The sequence below is a fragment of the Danio aesculapii genome, chromosome 1 (assembly GCF_903798145.1).
Source record: "Danio aesculapii chromosome 1, fDanAes4.1, whole genome shotgun sequence".
Lineage (NCBI taxonomy): Eukaryota > Metazoa > Chordata > Actinopteri > Cypriniformes > Danionidae > Danio > Danio aesculapii.
The window spans coordinates 5,512,953-5,533,294 of NC_079435.1; the positions used below are offsets into that span (position 1 = coordinate 5,512,953).

At 35.2% G+C, this 20,342-nt stretch overlaps 1 protein-coding gene across 2 annotated transcripts; it reads left to right on the forward strand.

Moving 5' to 3' along the window:
* The first annotated feature begins 220 nt into the window (after nucleotides 1-220).
* On the forward strand, nucleotides 221-11,861 carry crtac1a (cartilage acidic protein 1a). Of its 2 annotated transcripts, none has more exons than XM_056456407.1 (14): nucleotides 221-307; nucleotides 755-948; nucleotides 3,974-4,170; nucleotides 4,239-4,375; nucleotides 4,687-4,843; nucleotides 6,004-6,138; nucleotides 6,216-6,352; nucleotides 8,270-8,406; nucleotides 8,748-8,830; nucleotides 8,921-9,021; nucleotides 9,607-9,775; nucleotides 10,174-10,373; nucleotides 10,458-10,500; nucleotides 11,582-11,861. In XM_056456407.1, the coding sequence occupies exons 2-14, from the start codon at nucleotides 761-763 to the stop codon at nucleotides 11,590-11,592; spliced, it is 1,695 nt and encodes a 564-aa protein (XP_056312382.1). In that variant the 5' UTR covers nucleotides 221-307; nucleotides 755-760; the 3' UTR covers nucleotides 11,593-11,861. The 2 variants fall into 2 exon arrangements, with proteins under 2 accessions (XP_056312382.1, XP_056312374.1); XM_056456399.1 differs by having other exon boundaries at nucleotides 260-337.
* The last annotated feature ends 8,481 nt before the right edge of the window (nucleotides 11,862-20,342 follow it).

The following is a 20,342-nucleotide window of genomic DNA, read 5'->3' on the forward strand; positions in this document are numbered from 1 at the left end:
TAAATATATAGTTAATAATTACATATTGTTAGTCAAATTTAAGTGTTAATTCAGTAAATAAAAGTTTCTGCTTGTCTTTGTTTGGGAGGTAACATCATCTGCATGCTGATCCGCGAGTGGTTGACGCCCACTTTTTTCTTGCGGTTGTATGATTGGTCCATCCTCCACGTCATTTAAAATGCTCGACGATGATTGGACAGTGGCTTACACAAGTCCTTGTGTAAGGAGGCTGCATTGAAGTTGTGTAAGGAGCGAAAAACACTGCATAAAACAAGAAACCGCACACCTCTCCCAGTTATTGTTTCAAGTAAGTTCATATACTGGAAAAGCTATGAGCGTAAGTACTGAATATAAGCATGATCAGCTTGAAAAGTGGAGATATTACTATTTATTTAAAGCTAAACAATTAATAATGTTGTCATATGTCTCTAGATTTGCATACTTAATGTTTTGTTTTATGCTAAATTATATGTGTTATATTTTATTTAATGCAAAATTATATTATACGTGTGTCCTGTTGTATTTCTTTAATGCAAAATTATACATCTGTGCTATATTTTAATTTAATGTACAAATTAAACTATACATTTGTGCTGTTTTGCATACATCCTTTTATTATCTCTTTAACTTTATTTAAAATTTATATACAATGTGTCTCCTTTGTGTTTTAATATCAATTCAAATGTCACAAACGCTTGATATGTAACACGTATGAATACTGCAGCCTGAGTGATGAACATTGTTTGATTGACAGCTGGAGATGAGGATGTGGTGGGCGTGTCTTCTCGCTCTGGGGCTGTTTGCTGTCTCTCATGCTCAGCCCATGTTCTCTGTCACCACGGATACAGTTCTGCCTCCTGACGCCCTTCACAACCCCACCCAGCGAAATTATGGGATGGCGGTGACAGATGTAGATGGAGACGGGGATCTGGAGGTGGTGGTGGCCGGGTAAAGAAACTCCAACCAGATTTCTGATTTCAATAAAATCATGCAGGAAACTGGAAAGTCAGTCTGGTATAATTAAAAAATAAAGAAAGTAATAGCCAGATTTACATAAATAACTTGGAGGTCTCTGGAAATGTTCTCTTATCTTTTTCTGTGCTTTTAAAAACTGCTCTTTTACTCCTGTTTGGTTAACTTCAAGAAGTGGTGACCTCAGAATATAGAAACTTTTAACTTGTTCTCATTTTTTCTATATTTCACATTTTATACACACACACACACACACACACACACACACACACATATATATATGTATATATGTGTGTGTGTGTGTGTGTGTGTGCATAATATGTTGTTACATTTGTTATATAACTATATATGTGCATAATTTGTTGTTACGTTTGTTATATATATATATGTGCATATTATGTTGTTACATTTGTTATATATATATATATATATATATATATATATATATATATATATATATATATATATATATATATATATATATATATACACACAAATTTGAAAGATGAAAGGTAATATTAATAACAATATATTATATCATATTTACTAATGATTGTGCTTACTAATGATTGATCGCATCCAAAATAGGTTTAAAATTACATGAAATATATGTGTATTGTGTATATGTATTATGTGTTCATATATAAATTAAAACCCACACAAAAACAATTACATACAAAACTAAACAATTTAAATATATTTTGTATTTTATAAACAGTTGAAGTCAGAACAGAGCAAGGAAATTTTCACAGTATGTCTGATAATATTTTTTCTTCTGGAGAAAGTCTTATTTGTTTTATTTCGGCTAGAATAAAAGCAGTTTTTAATTTATTAAAAACATTTTAAGGTCAAAATTATTAGCCTCTTTAAGCTATATATTTTTTCAATAGTCTACAGAACAAACCATTGCTATACAATAACTTGCCTAATTAACCTAGTTAAGCCTTTAAATGTCACTTTAAGCTGTATAGAAGTGTCTTGACACATATCTAGTCAAATATTATTTACTGTCATCATGGCAAAGATAAAATAAATCAGTTATTAGAAATGCATTTATATAGTTTAATTATACCACACACATAGCTATAAATTATGTAAATTAATGTTTATTTTGGACACGGTTGATCGTATTTATATACTATCTATCTACACATTAAAAAGCAGTACAAGATGGGTATTTTTTTTTTATATAAAGCTAACTTTAAGACCATCAATATATAGGTGTAATATAGGTGTAAAAATTAGTGCTGCACAATCTATCATTTGAGCATCGATATCACAATGTGTGTATCCGCAATAGTCACATTGCAGAATTAGATTGTTTATTAAATATTAAAAAATAAAAACATTTAGTATTATAACTTTTTAAATAATAATAAAAACGTATTCTTTTTTATTATTACATTAATAATTTATGCAATGATGACCATGTTATTTTATATTTGTATATTTTATATTTACTGTTAGAAACCATCAAGCACTCTTTATTTAACTTTTATCTTGTAATAATATATGCTTTTAATTTATTATAATTTATGCAAACACACCGCATAGAAAAGATGGGATCATACCAATCTATGTAAATGTATGCAATCTTTCCAAATAGAGCTGTTCAATGGGCTCTGCACAGCTAGTGTTTTTCAGCCAATGATGAACTTTCGGTGAAAGCTTTATGCGGCAATTTTCAATTTTATAAGGTTCCTTTTACAACATCGATGTTGTAATGTAATTAAAATACATTCAGTTAAATTCACGTAAACTTTCATTTAGTTGTTCAACCGTAAAAAGAGACGAAAGACCATTTAAACGCAGGCGCTGTCATTAGCAGCAGGCAAGCGCAGAAATTCCATTGAAAATACTGTGGTAAAATTAATTATCATATTTTAAAGACATGGCGTGGAAAAATATAATTTAATGCAGTGCTTCTTGTTTAGTCTGATACCCACTTTATATCGTATCTCAGCCAGGCAGTGAAAATCGCTGTTTTTAAAAAGAAACCAGATCGTAAACGCTGCGATTCTGTATGGGATGAGAATTAACCGGAAGCCCTGGGGCTGGCTAACTGAAATTAAAAGTCTGTGTGCATATAGCCCATTAATCTAGTGAAATTATTATTATTTTTTTTTTTTTCATTTTTTTTTATTTCAAACATATATCTGGGATGTTTGGGTTAATTTTGTTTAGTTTTTCAGGTGTGATATAGGTGCGCATTGCCCAGTTATATTGGATCATTTTAAATCTAGTATTAATTGACAAGTTCTGGGCTTTAACACATATTTGGCTCCATTCTAAATCTGTCAGGTCATATTGTAAATCTGTACACCAAGAATCTTTCTTAGATTCTGACGTTTCTTTAGAGCCATTGACTAATTTGCTATTAAACAAGGAAATATAATTTGTGATAGGATTCTGATAAAACATAATTTTTTCTAATTCAGTTTGTGGAGGTCTAGCTAGTGAGTAGTTTTGCTTGACATTAATATAGCTGCGAATTTGTAAGTATTTAAAAAAATTTGTCATTGGGATTCCAAATTTTTCATTAAGGTCTTTAAAGGACATCAGTGTGTCTCCTTCAAATAAGTCCCCAATCTTTGTGATACCTTTTAATGCCCACTGTTTAAAGCCAAGATCATTTTTCGCTGGTTTAAAATCTGTTTCCCCAGATAGGGGAAAAATAAGACAGATTTGGGACTTTTCCTAGTAAACACTGAGCATCATTCCATACCATTAAGGTGTTTTTAACAAATGGATTTTTAGTGGTCTTTTTTAAATTTTTATATAAATCGGAGTACAAATACAATTCCATATCCATCCCTTTTGCTATCGTTGATTCTATTTGTACCCAAGATAGTTGCTGAGGTAAAAACCAATTGGTGGATCTAGTGAAATTATAGTCATATCGCAATATATATCGCGGAAAAAAAATATATCGCAATATCAGATTTTTCCAATATCGTGCAGCTCTAGTATAAAAATGATTTGCTTGTTCATCCATTGTCAGGTATAACGGCCCAAACCTGGTTCTGAAGTATAACCTCACCGAAAACAAACTGCTGAACATCGCGGTGGACGATCGCACCTCTCCGTACTTCGCCCTGAGAGACCCGGCGGGAAATGCCATCGGAGTGACGGCCTGCGATGTAGACGGAGACGGCCGAGAGGAGATCTACTTCCTCAACACCAACAACGCCTTCTCAGGTACACAGAGAAACTCAGAACTCAGAGAGCAAGCAATGATGAGATTAATCAATTAAACTGTCTTTAAGGTCGAGCGACGTACGCGGACAAACTGTTCAAGTATCGTAACGGTCGTTTCGAGGATCTGCTGAGTGACGACGTCAACGTGCGGAGAGGAGTAGCCAATCACATGGCAGGACGCTCCGTGGCTTGTGTTGACAGAAAGGTATTTACATGTACGCTTTTGGTTTTTCTAAAGCATAAAATACCACAGTATATGTTTGTAGATATTTAAGAAGCACATTGAAGCAAGCTGGCAACCTGCATTTGCTTGGAGACATGGTTTAGAGAGTTGGTGTAAAAATCACCCTCTGCCAATGTTTTGAATTTGGACGGCGATGCCTAGTTCAACCACTAGGTGTCAGTCAAACATAATGTACATTAATTCCTTAAAAATTACTGTACAAATCAAGTGTCTCCAATCTGATGTAATGAGAGTAATTTGTTTTGGGTTGTAATTAAATCCGTCCACTATAGGGAACAGGTCGCTACTCGATTTACGTGGCGAACTACGCCAGTGGGAATGTGGGACCTCATGCCCTCATAGAGATGGATGAAGCCAGCAGTGATGTGGAAAAAGGCATCATTGCTCTGTCTGATGTTGCACCACAAGTCAACGTCAATAAGTACACAGGTCAGAGACACAACACAGGGTTTGTTTATTTGCGCAAGACTTTATTTACAATACTTTTATATGTATACTTTATTTATACTATTATATTACTTATACAGGAGAACCATAAGGGAGCGGAAATGTTTGGAGAAAATGCATAAAATATGGATAGTAAATATACAGAATGAAAATATATAGAAATAGATAATAAAAAATAATTAACTAATAACTAATTATAATAAAATAATAAGATTAGATTAAATAATTAAGACAAATATATAAACATTTAATATAAAACAAACTAAATTTCTTTCATAAATTTGTTTGTGTAAATATATATATATATATATAAATAAAATATTATATTTTATTAGTATTATATTATATAATAATATGAATACACTTGGCGACGCAGTGGCGCAGTAGGTAGTGCTGTCGCCTCACAGCAAGAAGGTCGCTGGTCGACATGCAGTACAGGTGAATTGGGTAGGCTATATTGTCCGTAGTGTATGAGTGTGAGTGAGTGTGTATGGATGTTTCCCAGAGATGGGTTGCAGCTGAAAGGGCTTCTGCTGCGTAAAACATATGCTGGATAAGTTAGCGCTTCATTCCGCTGTGGCGACCCCGGATTAATAAAGTGACTAAGCCGAAAAGAAAATGAATGAATAAATACACTTTTTAAAATTATTGATTACAATAATTCTGTATATCTATAAAATTATGATTAAAAAAGTTCATATACAATAAGATTAAACCAAAATTTATCTAAACTTAATAAATTAAATACTATTCCTTTAGAAATCATGATGATCTGCTGATTTGATTTGACGGTAATTCATTGATAAAATCTAATTTTAATTACATTCATAATTATTTCTAATTATAATTAAAAATACTATTTTTATAATGAAATCATTAAATAATGAGAATTAATATTAATCAAAATATAATGATATTTAAAAAGTTTTTCTGCCTTATATTTACATTATATTATACTTATATTTTTCTAATACGAATACAAATCTTTAATAACATTACAAATGCCTTTACTGTCGCTTTCGATTATACTAATTCATATTTGCGGAATAAAAGCAAATAAATGGTTCTGACCCCAAACCTTTGAACAGTAGTGCTATGTTAACGTTATAAATATTATAATATGAATCTTCTATCTTAATAAGGTGGCCGTGGTGTAGTCGTCGGTCCAATCCTCAGCGATGCAAGATCTGACATTTTCTGCGATAACGAAAACGGGCCCAATTTTCTGTTCAAGAACAACGGAGACGGAAGCTTCAGAGACGTGGCATCAGTGGCAGGTGAGACGCCAGACATCATGTTTACTCTAACATCACTTCATACAGCCTCAGACTCGTGATTTCTGTTGTAATGACAGGAGTTGAGGACAGATTTCAGCACGGGAGAGGAGTAGCGCTGGCCGACTTTAACGGAGACGGAAAGACGGATATAGTTTATGGCAACTGGAACGGCCCACACCGCCTGTACCTGCAGGACAGCCAGCAGAGATTCAAGGTAGAGATTATTTCATATTATATTGCAGTTAAACCAATTCAATGTAATATTAAACTGTTGAATGCTAAATTTTGATTGGCTAATGAGTGTTCTAAGGCGTGTTGTTATTTTGAGATAGATGCACAGCTACAGTAGTTACGCTTTCTAGTATCTTTTATGCCCCACCCTCTTCAAGATGCTTCTCATTGGCTTTTCATTTGATGTGCTTGAGCTCAACCACTCTTACTGGCGTAAGAGTGATAAAAGGTGCAGCTTAGTACAAGATGGAATTGATTCAAAAAGTACAACATATTTTCTTATACAACTGATAATATTACTTGGAAAATACCATATTCATGTCAAGAAATGGGCCAAAGTTTGTGGTGCATGAATATGCAATATCGCAAATTTTATTAATGCCCCCCTTTTAATTTTTTTTTTTTTTTTTTTATTTTATTTTAAATTTTTATTTAATTTTATTTTTATTTATATTTATTTAATCATTTAATAATTTTTTTTTTCTTTCCCCCCTCACTTGTTTGTTGTTGTATCTGTATTGCTTAAAAATTTTATAAATACATTATTTAAAAAAAAAAAAAAAAAAAGAAATGGGCTAAAGCTAAGCCAAATTTTGAACATTTTATAAAGGAGATTAAACAATACGGTAGTATATTATGTAACATTAAAAACAGAAAAGCAAAAAAAACATATGAAGCATTAAGTAACTTTCAGTTGATTGAATAAAAGTTTTATTTTTTAATTAATATTATCTTACCTTTTTTTTCTTTACCCCTGGCATCTATTTATACTTTGTATTACGGCGATAATTTCTCTCATTTTAATTTATTTGTTTTTTATTTTGTTCATATTTGTTGTGAGATGTATTCTCTTGTACTAAGTTTGTACATATTTACAATAAAAAATAAATAAATAAATAAAAGGTGCAGCTGAATAAAGGTGCAGGTGTGAGAAAAACAAAACGCTACTGGCTGTTTTTAAAAAAGGGTGGAGCTACTGTATGTCCCGCCCTCTTCATGTTTCAGTTAAAATGACATCAAACATAGAATAAGAAATGCACATTTCAAAGCACTTCATGACACCTTTAAGTATTGCTGTTAGCAATATTTCCTTAGAGAAAACAGCTATTTTTACTAGCATTTCAAAATTGTATGTATTAATGTACTGATCATACAAAAATAAAAAGGTAATAATGGCTATTTTTCTGATCTAATAAACTTTTCTGATCTAAAAAAAACTGTCAGGGTGCAAACATTTGCATTCATTTAGGATATTTGAATAGTTGAAAATTTGAGTTGAAAGCTGTTTATTTCAAATATGTACTTGTGTGTGTGTGTGTGTGTGTGTATGTATATACATATGTATATATATATATATATATATATATATATATATATATATATATATATATATATATATATATATATATATATATATATATACCCAAAATTAATTTTGGTGCATCCCTAAAAATAAAAAAGTACTACCTCTCTGCGATATGATTATTGCATATACTATTATTGCAATAATGATAAATTTCCTATATATTATTCAGCCCTTGAGTCAAAAATGGCATCAAAACAGACCAGAAGGCTTTGAATGAGATGTGTAAGAAACTAGTGCTTCACACAAGAGCGGTTTGAACACAAAAACCTGACAAATATCTGAAATCCAACATCTGAACAGTGCCTTTATAACCATAGCATAAGCAGAATAACCATTGAATTATTAGAAAATAATGCAAATCATGACCACTCAACTCTGGTCTGTGTTATTTTCTAATAATTCAACGACTCAATGATAATGCAATGGTAATCATCAATTATTCCTTCCATAAAGTAGACTCTCTAAAGTAAAAACTCTCTCTTTCTTCATGCTGTGCTTCTGTATAATCTGTACCTGTGGTCTGTGCTGTTGCAGGACGTCGCCACAAAGGCCTTCGCCACTCCATCTCCTATTCGAACGGTCATCGCTGCCGACTTTGACAATGATCTTCAGCTTGAAGTCTTCTTTAATAACATCGCTTACCAAGGACAAGCCCCAAACAGAATCTTCAGGTGCAGGAGTCAATTCTTTTGTACAGAGCTGGTTCTTCTTAAAGATATAATCAGATATAATAGATAGACAGACAGACAGACAGATTCTAAATTAAAAATGAAAGCTAATTGAATATAGCACTAAATACTACAACAGAATAGTAATAAAACAACCACATAAGCACTTAATAAAACACAATTCCTATATTATAAGTAAATCAATCTATTTTTTAGCTCTATGTATATATAAAAAGAACATATGCTCGCTCTCCTGGTGATTCGATGTCTTTTTATTGTCCTCATCATGCTTTAAATCTTCTGCTAAATGAATAAGAGTAAAAATCCAGCACTTGTGTTTTCAGGGTGTCGAGGAGGCTGAACTCTGACCCGGTCATCACTGAACTGGATGTGGGTGCAGCTGCTGAGCCTCAGGGGCGGGGCACGGGTCAGATCACATGACTACAGTCTCTTTCTGATTTCTAATCTCTGTTTTTAATAGCTGAAGGCATCATGTTATCTCTTGGTTGGGTTACAGGAGCCACAATAACAGATTTTGATGGAGACGGTCTGCTGGATCTGCTGGTGGCTCACGGTGAAAGCGCTTCACAGCCCATCTCTGTGTTTAAGGCCAACCAGGTACAACACGATCTGTATTTACACTGTCATGATTGTGAAATTTGGTTTAAATGATTAAATGTCTGGTGAGATTATGAGGATTGTCTGCTTTGGTGGTTTGATTTGACAATTAACTGTCTGTTTTTAGCCCCATTTGGAAATCTATGGCCACACATGAAAATATATATATATATATAAGTATATATAAGCTGGTTCCAGCAGGGTCAGTTGGCATTTCTGTGTGGAGTTTGCATGTTCTCCCCATGTTGGCGTGGGTTTCCTCCGGGTGATCCGGTTTCCCCCACAGTCCAAAGTAGGCATGGGCTGGTATAAGATTCTGACGGTATGATATCCTGGGATAAAAATATAATACTGCTGTAAAATAAATTCTTTTTAAATGTCTGGGTAAAAGCAGAGTTTCTGCAGGTTTCATCATGTCAAATTTAAGACTTTTTAAAGACCATTATGAATGAAATTTCAGACTTTCACAGGGCAAAACACTAATAATTTTCAGTAATAACTAGTGGAATTTTTTAAAGTTATTTATATATATATATATATATATATATATTATTATTATTATTATTATTTTATTTTTTTCTGCAGGGCTCCAGTAATAATTGGCTGCGCGTGGTTCCTCGCACACGTTTTGGGGCGTTTGCCAGAGGAGCTAAAGTTGTGATGTTCACCAAACACAGCGGTTCACACACCCGCATCATTGACGGAGGATCCGGATATCTGTGCGAGATGGAGCCGGTGGCGCACTTTGGTTTAGGTAGCAGCAGCTTAGACACATCTTATCATTATTCCTTCATTCTGATATCAATTTTAGACGTGTATTTGTGTAGATAAAGCTTTTTTTGGGGGGGGTGTGTGTGTATATATATATATATATATATATATATATATATATATATATATATATATAGATAGATAGATAGATAGATAGATAGATAGATAGATAGATAGATAGATAGATAGATAGATAGATAGATAGATAGATAGATAGATATTTAAATAACCTCTAATATGTCAAAAGATGTTGATTTCTCAGGTCATAGAATCTTTAAAGAAATCCTTGCTTATCCAAACTTTTGTTTTTGGCCGTGCTCCATCATTTTTCTGAATCTCATTAGCATATGGAAATCTTAGTCTCTGTTCATTGGTTTTTAGGGACTGATGAGGCCACCAGCATTGAAGTCTACTGGCCGGATGGTCGCTCCATTGCTCGGACACTTGAGGCAGCAGATATGAACACAGTCATTGAGATCGCATATCCTAATGAGGGGGAGGAGTCAGCGCTCACATCTGACATACAGGTATGGGTGCATGCAAATGAGGAGGAGGAGGCAGAGCACACTTTACACAAGCAGGTATGGAGAAATGCAGATCAGGAGCAAAAATATTCCCATATAAAACATTCTGAAAGCTAAAGTACAGTGTGTTTGTGTTTGCAGTGTGGAGAGGGATTCACGGTCAACACAAACGGACGCTGTACTGGTGAGGAATCAATGCTTTATACCTAATTATCTGTGATTATTATATGAAAATATTATATTTTAGAAACTAAAACTCAATACATGCTTTAAATTATAATTAAATAAATATGATATAATTAAATATCTTTAACAATTTATGATTTATAAGAAACATGTACATTTTCAGTGATGAAAATAGATGCATTTTGTGATTAAGAACTTAATTTTGGATCCTTTATATGCATATTATTTTGAATATTTATGAATATATATATATATTATTGCTCTGATTGGCCAACAGGGAAGTTAATGAAAGTAATAGATAGACGACTTTAATAAATAATGAACTGGTTAACAAAACATTTATGGTTTCAAACCCAGTTTTGGACTTCAAAGCAATAACACTTGCATATTCAGGAATATGCAAAACAATGCTTATAATTTGTATATTCATGAATATGCATATATGATTGCTCTGATTGGTCGACAAGAAACTTCAAACACTACCTGACAAAAGATTTGTCATCGATCCCAGTTGTAAGAGCAACAAGTAATAACTTGACTTCTAGTTGATCATTTGGAAAAGTGTCAAAAGGTCAATTTTTCTGATGAGTCATCTGTTGAACTGCATCCCAATCATCACCAATACTGCAGAAGACCTACTGAAACCCACATGGACCCAAGATTCTCAAAGAAATCAGTCAAGTTTGGTGAAAGAAAAATGATGGTTTGGGGTTATATTCAGTATGGGGGCATGCAAGAGAGTGGATGGCAACATCAACAGCCTGAGGTATCATGACATGTGTGTTGCCCATTACATTACAATGCTCCAGGATTGGCGAGCCCAGTCACAAGATACAAACATTATTGAGCCTTTCATATAAGCCACTTCTGATGCCAAATGATCAACTAGTCAAGTTATAATTTGTTGTTCCTAAAACTTGCATAGGCGACAAGACTTTTGTTAGGTAGTGTAGTAATTTAAAAACTTCATTAATGTCTATATCTGTAAATGCAGAGCACATACTGATATAGTTCATTATTAGATGATGAAATAATAAAGCAATGACATATCTTTTTTTTTTCTCTTGCCCCTCAAACAGCGACAGCCTGAGTATTTTCACCTGGACATAAAGTGTTTCATCATCTTATTAAATCAGAGCTGCGCTGACAGACGTCACACTGATACTGAAGCACATGGCTAACCTCAGATGCTAAATCTTCTGTTAGTAGATTAAAACTGTATATTTTGACTCAATACATTTCTAAGGATAAAATAATATTACAACACTCAATTCTGAAAATGTTTACACACACTTTTGCTGCTGTTTCTCTTAGTTTAGAAGAACATTTTGTTGAAAACCGGAATTGTATGCAATAAAAATAAAGGATTTTGTTTTCTTTTCGCTTTGGTTGTTTTGTATGTGCATTGTCAAATTAAACAATTAAAGGATTAGCTTACTCAAAAAATTTAATTCTTAATCTTTTTTTGTTGTAAAAGTCTTCAGTAACGTTTGTTTATAATTTAATCTGTACTACAGTGACGTAAAATCTAAAGCTTATATGTAAGAAATCTACTTCTAAGTTGCACTGATTGAAAGATTCTCTGTATAAACAACAAACAATTGAGTCCATTATTAGTATAATGACACGACAGCCTGAAATCAAGACTTTACCTGAACCTCCACTGGCTCCTTTCACACCCATTTCTTCATTCTTTCCTCAATAAGGTCTCTGTATCTTTTTAATCGCACATTTCAGCAGTATCATCAGTCTTTTATCTTCATCCTCTCTCTCTGTCTCTGTTTCTCCAGCTCTAGTCTTCAGGTCTGAGAGTAGCGTTTCTTCTTCTCCACCTGCTCTAGTTTTCATCTTCCTGAGCTTCTCCTTGTCTCTTCAGTGAGTGTCTCTGGAGGTGGCCTTTCTGTTCGGCTCAGTCCCACTGGGTCTATTAGATTCGCTCTGTCAACATGATGAAGAGCTCAGCATGTCTAGATGAAGCATAAATAAAGAGAGAAGAAAATCCACAGTTGTTCTTATGGACCTCCAGAGAACTGACCGAAAAAAAGAGCTGCTGTGGAGTCTTGCAGCATGTATGTTTGTCTCTAGAAAGAGAAGAATGTCAGTGAAAAAAAAAGTTAAAAGCTGGATGAAATCCCAGTTGTATCATGTAAATACAATATAGGAAATGCCAAAAAGCGACTTTTTTTACCTTAAAGTCTGTGGGAAATCAAAAATGACAGTGTTTATTTTCAACCCAGGCTCATTATGGATATGCACCCCTGTATACATTTCTGGAGAGTGTGAAATACATCCCTGGAGCTACGTGTTTTTGCAGTTTTTGTTTTCGCAATTCACATCTCTCCACTAGAGGGCGCTGTTGACTGACTGACTTACTGACTGACCGTCCAAATTCCCTACCTACCGCCTTCCCTAAGCCTATCCGATAGTATTTTCATAAGCACCAATTGACCCAATCACCCCTTTCCCTAAACCCGATCGTCCGTGTTTTCAAAAGCGATCCAGAACAACAAAAGCCCTTGCGGCCGCCTGATTTTTATCAAATTCTCACCCTGTAATTTACTTGTTTATTTTATTTTTTGCTATTTGTTTTACCAGGTTTCTGGAACCGTTATTTGCTAGACGCAAACATAATCACTCAGCTGGTAGGGCTAAACGCACCAGGGCGTCATATTGCCCTGTCGCGTTTGTTTTAAAGACCAAATGCAGCCATACGTACCTCTGGCTACATAATTCGTGCTCTCCAGAAATGCATACACGGTTACGGATTCTCAGTGTGCCTGTGCTGTTTATTTTGCTAGTGCACATTGTTATTCTTTATCAATCCAAAAATGCTTGTATTGGTAATCTTCAAAGTCTGAGCATTTGGGTTTGGAGAGGCGGTCCTTCTGTTGACGTCAGTTTGACAGTTTCAACTAATATTCTTAACCACGCCCCTCTTAATTATGCACGAAAAGAAAGTCCCCCCTACTCAAATTTCCATTTCAGTTGGAAGTACTTCAACATACTGAAATAAAAGTCTCTGCAACTTTAAATGCACAATATAAACAATTTTCTATTTAAATTGTACAGAAAAACATCAGAACAGTTGCGAAAGTTTTGGTGCGCTGTTTAAAAAGTAAACTCTGACCGGAAAAAGCAAGCTACGTCAGTCACGTCTTGTTCATTCTCCAATCAAATGAGAGCAGAGGCGGGGTTTTCATAGGAGAGAGTAGTGGTCGGTGTTTCGAGTTATCGACTTCACAAATGTTGAATATCACAATATTATTAAATATTACAATTATAACAATAGCAACCGCAGCGGTTGCCTAGCAACATATAAAAGCACAGTGCACTTCTTTTTTTCTTGTCAACAAAAAAAGGCAGTGAGGTGCGCCTCGTGATCTCAAAGTGGATCTCAAAGCACATTCCGTGATTGGCCCCTTAAGACTAATTTATACTTCTGCATCAAGTGCAAGCGTATGCTCCGACGCAGCCTTTGTGTGGTTGCATAGCCCATGGCTGATGCCAATGCGCACCCCTCAAAAAATGTAACTACACGTCGCAATGACATGTTATGCAAGCTCTGTGATTGGTTAGCTTGGTAGCTGTGACCAATGTGGGTGGGACCTAGAGCTGCGTGAACCCGTTGCAGTGAGTGATTACAAGTGTCGAGTCCCATGAAGGAGCTCCAGATGGAAACTGTTGTTTTGTGTTTACCTTATGATTATTGTCCATCGGTTCCCGCATCTGAATGAGCGAGTTTCAGCTACTTATACATTAAGGTAGCGTTCAGAAAAAACAAAACACCCGTGAAGAAGCTTAACAGAGGAACATAAAAACATACCGCCAGCTAGCATTTTGGAAGGCTTATTGCAGAGCGACACAAACAAAACACAGAAGTATAAATGCACTTGGGTCACGCCAATCACTCGACGCAGAAGTATACATCAGCCTTTACTCTGCTTCATTCTACCATGATAATAAGTGTTGAATACTTTAGCTTAGCGTTTCTCAACCACGTTCCTGGAGGACCACCAGCACATTTTCTATGTCTCCTTAACCAAACACACCAGATTCAGATCACCAGCTCATTAGCAGAGACTGAAAGAACTGTAATGTGTGTGACAGACAAAGGAGACTGCATGAACACTAATGAAGACTACAACTCCCATGATTTAAAACTCGATCACAGACTCAGCATACTACGCCTTTGTTTGTTATGAATGCACGCCCTCTAGTGGCCAAAATTGCATTCTGAGCCTTAAAGTCTAGAATAAAGCCAAAATACAACATTAAATATAACATGAGATGCAAAAAGTCGGACCATTGGCTTCTACGTTTGGAGTGGGCGGTCCTTCTGTTGACGTCAGTTTGACAGTTTCAACTACTATATTCTTAACCACGCCCCTCTTAATTATGCACGAAAAGAAAGCCCCACCCCTCACTTAATATTCTATTTCAGTTAGAAGTACTACAATATACTAAAATAAAACTTTCTGCAACTTTACCAACTTTAAATGCACAATATGTACAGTTTTCTAGTTAAAATGTCCAGAAAAACATTAGAACAGTTGCGAGAACTTTGTGCGCTGTAAAAGGTCAACTTTGAGCGGAAAGAGCAAGCTATATCAGTCGCGTCTTTTTCATTCTCCAATCAAATGAAAACAGAGGCGGGTTGTCCGTAGAAGAGACCAGTGGTCGCTGTGTTGAGTCATCCGGAGCTGTATGACTTCATAAATGTTGAATATCACAATAATATTGAATATTTCAATTATAACAATATCAACAGCAGTGCTTGCCTAGCAACATAAAAAAGCACAGCGCACTACTTTTTTTTCTCGTTAACAAAAAACAAGGCAGTGAGGTGCGCCTCGTGACCTCAAAGTGGAAACGCCCGTTCTGTGATCAGCCCCTTACTCTGCTTTATATTACCATGTTAATAAGTATTGAATACTTTAGCTCAGTGTTTCTCAACCATCCTCCTGGAAGACCACCACCTCTGCACATTTTCCATGTCTCCTTAACCAAACACACCAGATTCAGATCCTCAGCTCATTAGCAGAGACTGAAAGACATGAAATGAGTGTGACAGACAAAGGAGACATCCAAAATATGCTGTGTTGGTGGTCCTCCAGGAACATGGATGAGAAACACTGCTCTAGCTTATCAGCAACATGATGTCTGCAGGAGTCACATAGGATGTAATGAAGACTACAACTCCCATGATTCAACACTCGGTAACAGAGTCATCAAAATACGCCTGTGTTTGTTATAAATGCACACCCTCTAGTGGACAAAATTGCATTCTGAGTTCTAGAATAAAGCCAAAATACAACAGTAAATAAAACATAAGATACAAAAAGTCGGACCATTTGGTTACTACATTTGGTGTGGGCGGTCCTTCTGTTGACATCAGTTAAAACAAGGTAAACTGAGCGGAAAAAGAAAGCTACAACAGTTGCGTCTTTTTCATTCTTGTTTGTTATGAATGCACGCCCTCTAGTGGACAAAATTGCATTCTGTGCCTTAAAGTCTAAAGCCAAAATACAACAGTAAATAAAACATGAGATAAAAAAAGTCGGACCATTCGGTTTCTACGTTTGGAGTGGGCGGTCCTTCTGTTGACGTCAGTTTGACAGTTTCAACTACTCTATTCCTAACCACGCCCCTCTTAATTATACTCAAAAAGAGAGTGGCGCCCCCTACGCAATATTCTATTTCAGTTAAAAGTACTTCAATATACTAAAACTAGATATTAAAGTTTGAGGACAAACTTTATGGTGGCTTGAAAAGCCGAGTCTGAATTAGCATGTTACTAGCATGAATTAGCAAGTAACTAGCATGATTCTAACATAAATTAGCATGTTACTAGCATGTTTCTAGCATGATTTAGCATGTTATTAGCATGATTCTAGCATGAATTAGCATGTGTCTAGCATGAATTAGCATGTTATTAGCATGATTCTAGCATGAATTAGCATGTTACTAGCATGATTCTAGCATGAATTAGCATGTTACTAGCATGTTTCTAGCATGAATTAGCATGTTACTAGCATGATTCTAGCAGGAATTAGCATGTTACTAGCATGATTCTAGCATGAATTAGCATGTTATTAGCATGATTCTAGCATGAATTAGCATGTTACTAGCATGATTCTAGCATGAATTAGCATGTTACTAGCATGATTCTAGCATGGATTAGCATGTAACTAGCATGATTCTAGCATGAATTATCATGTTACTAGCATGATTCTAGCATGAATTAGCATGTTTCTAGCATGAATTAGCATGTTATTAGCATGATTCTAGCATGAATTAGCATGTTACTAGCATGATTCTAGCATGAATTAGCATGTTACTAGCATATTTCTAGCATGAATTAGCATGTTACTAGCATGATTCTAGCATGAATTAGCATGTTATTAGCATGATTCTAGCATGAATTAACATTTTACTAGCATGATTCTAGCATGAATTAGCATGTTACTAGCATGATTCTAGCATGAATTAGCATGTTACTAGCATGATTCTAGCATGGATTAGCATGTTACTAGCATGTTTCTAGCATGAATTAGCATGTTACTAGCATGATTCTAGCATGAATTAGCATGTTACTAGCATGATTCTAGCATGAATTAACATTTTACTAGCATGATTCTAGCATGAATTAGCATGTTATTAGCATGATTCTAGCATGGATTAGCATGTTACTAGCATGTTTCTAGCATGAATTAGCATGTTACTAGCATGTTTCTAGCATGAATTAGCATGTTACTAGCATGTTTCTAGCATGAATTAGCATGTTACTAGCATGTTTCTAGCATGAATTAGCATGTTGTTAGCATGATTCTAGCATGAATTAGCATGTTTCTAGCATGAATTAGCATGTAACTAGCATGATTCTAGCATCAATTAGCATGTAACTAGCATGTTACTAGCATGATTCTAGCATGAGTCAGCTTGTTTCTAGCATGAATTAGCATGTTGTTAGCATGATTCTAGCATGAATTAGCATGTTACTAGCATGACTAGCATGTCACTATCGTGTTGCTAGCACCTTTCTAGCAAGATTAGCATGTCAGTAGGAAGTTTAAACTGTTAGCATGTGTTAGAAAAGCTAGTCACAGTCTCTGGGACAGTTGCTAGGGTGCTGAAATTGGTTGCTAGGGAGTGGCTAGTAAGTTTAAAGGTAATCAGTGATTGGCTGCTGGCTAGACTGAGTTGAATGAGGCCAGACTCTAGTCTGTAGGACAGTCTGATGCAGAGTTATGAGCTCACAAAGGTTGATCCAATGTTAAGTAAATGGGAGTCTTTTACAATGGAAGTATATGGGACAGTTGCTAGGGTGCTGTAAGTGGTTGCTAGGGAGTGGCTAGTAAGTTAAAAAGTCATCAGTTATTGGCTGCTGGCTAGACTGAGTTAAATGAGTCCAGTTAGAAGTCTGTAGGACAGTCTGATGCAGAGTTATGAGCTCACAAAGTTTGACCCAATGTTAAGTCAATGGGACTTTTGGGATTTTTCTGGGTCGTTTTTTCGGAAAACCCAAGGTCGGATCAGTTAGAAAAGATATAGCAACCCGAGTCAGACCAGTTCGAAGGTTTGACGAAAGTTTGAAGTATGTAGCTTGAAAGGCCTAGGAGGAGATACACTTAGAAATTAGTCTCAGAAGAAGAAGAAGAAGAAGAAGAAGAAGAAGAAGAAGAATAACTAGATATTAAAGTTTGAGGACAAACTTTATGGTGGCTTGAAAAGCCGAGTCTGAATTAGCATGTTACTAGCATGAATTAGCAAGTAACTAGCATGATTCTAACATAAATTAGCATGTAACTAGCATGATTCTAGCATGAATTAGCATGTTACTAGCATGTTTCTAGCATGAATTAGCATGATTCTAGCATGAATTAGCATGTTACTAGCATGTTTCTAGCATGAGTTAGCATGTTACTAGCATGTTTCTAGCATGAATTAGCATGTTACTAGCATGATTCTAGCATGAATTAGCATGTTACTAGCATGTTTCTAGCATGAATTAGCATGTTACTAGCATGATTCTAGCATGAATTAGCATGTTACTAGCATGATTCTAGCATGAATTAGCATGTTACTAGCATGAATTAGCATGTTATTAGCATGATTCTAGCATGAATTAGCATGTTACTAGCATGATTCTAGCATGGATTAGCATGTAACTAGCATGATTCTACCATGAATTAGCATGTTACTAGCATGTTTCTAGCATGAATTAGCATGATTCTAGCATGAATTAGCATGTTACTAGCATGTTTCTAGCATGAATTAGCATGTTACTAGCATGATTCTAGCATGAATTAGCATGTTACTAGCATGTTTCTAGCATTAATTAGCATGTTACTAGCATGTCTCTAGCATGAATTAGCATGTTATTAGCATGATTCTAGCATGAATTAGCATGTTTCTAGCATGAATTAGCATGTTATTAGCATGATTCTAGCATGAATTAGCATGTTACTAGCATGATTCTAGCATGAATTAGCATGTTACTAGCATGTTTCTAGCATGAATTAGCATGTTACTACCATGATTCTAGCATGAATTAGCATGTTACTAGCATGTTTCTAGCATGAATTAGCATGTTATTAGCATGATTCTAGCATGAATTAGCGTGTTACTAGCATGATTCTAGCATGAATTAGCATGTTATTAGCATGATTCTAGCATGAATTAGCATGTTACTAGCATGATTCTAGCATGAATTAGCATGTTTCTAGCATGAATTAGCATGTAACTAGCATGATTCTAGCATTAACTAGCATGTAACTAGCATGTTACTAGCATGATTCTAGCATGAATCAGCTTGTTTCTAGCATGAATTAGCATGTTGTTAGCATGATTCTAGCATGAATTAGCATGTTACTAGCATGACTAGCATGTCACTATCGTATTGCTAGCACCTTTCTAGCAAGATTAGCATGTCAGTAGGATGTTAAAACTGTTAGCGTGTGTTAGAATAGCTAGTCACAGTCTCTGGGACAGTTGCTAGGGTGCTGAAATTGGTTGCTAGGGAGTGGCTAGTAAGTTTAAAGGTAATCAGTGATTGGCTGCTGGCTAGACTGAGTTGAATGAGGCCAGACTCTAGTCTGTAGGACAGTCTGATGCAGAGTTATGAGCTCACAAAGGTTCATCCAATGTTAAGTAAATGGGAGTCTTTTACAATGGAAGTCTATGGAACAGTTGCTAGGGTGCTGTAAGTGGTTGCTAGGGAGTGGCTAGTAAGTTAAAAAGTCATCAGTTATTGGCTGCTGGCTAGACTGAGTTAAATGAGTCCAGTTAGAAGTCTGTAGGACAGTCTGATGCAGAGTTATGAGCTCACAAAGTTTGACCCAATGTTAAGTCAATGGGACTTTTGGGATTTTTCTGGGTCGTTTTTCGGAAAACCCAAGGTCGGATCAGTTAGAAAAGATATAGCAACCCGAGTCAGACCAGTTCGAAGGTTTGACGAAAGTTTGAAGTATGTAGCTTGAAAGGCCTAGGAGGAGATACACTTAGAAATTAGTCTCAGAAGAAGAAGAAGAAGAATAACTAGATTATTAAAGTTTGAGGACAAACTTTGAGGCTGGCTTGTGAAAGTCTGTTGGTAATAGTTTATTTAGTTTAAAGTAGTTTTAAAAAGTACGAAAAGATAGATAGATAGATAGATAGATAGATAGATAGATAGATAGATAGATAGATAGATAGATAGATAGATAGATAGATAGATAGAACAATTAGCATGTCATTAGCATGATTCTACTATGAATTAGCATGTTATTAGCATGATTCTAGCATGAATTAGCATGTTACTAGCATGATTCTAGCATGAACTAGCATGTTACTAGTATCATT

What these genes read in the sequence shown, in the direction of transcription:
- crtac1a (XM_056456399.1), top strand. An exon ending in CAACGTCAATAAGTACACAG is followed by an intron (nt 4,844 to 6,003) that starts GTCAGAGACACA and finishes TATCTTAATAAG; the next exon opens with GTGGCCGTGGTGTAGTCGTC. An exon ending in AGCACACTTTACACAAGCAG is followed by an intron (nt 10,374 to 10,457) that starts GTATGGAGAAAT and finishes TTGTGTTTGCAG; the next exon opens with TGTGGAGAGGGATTCACGGT.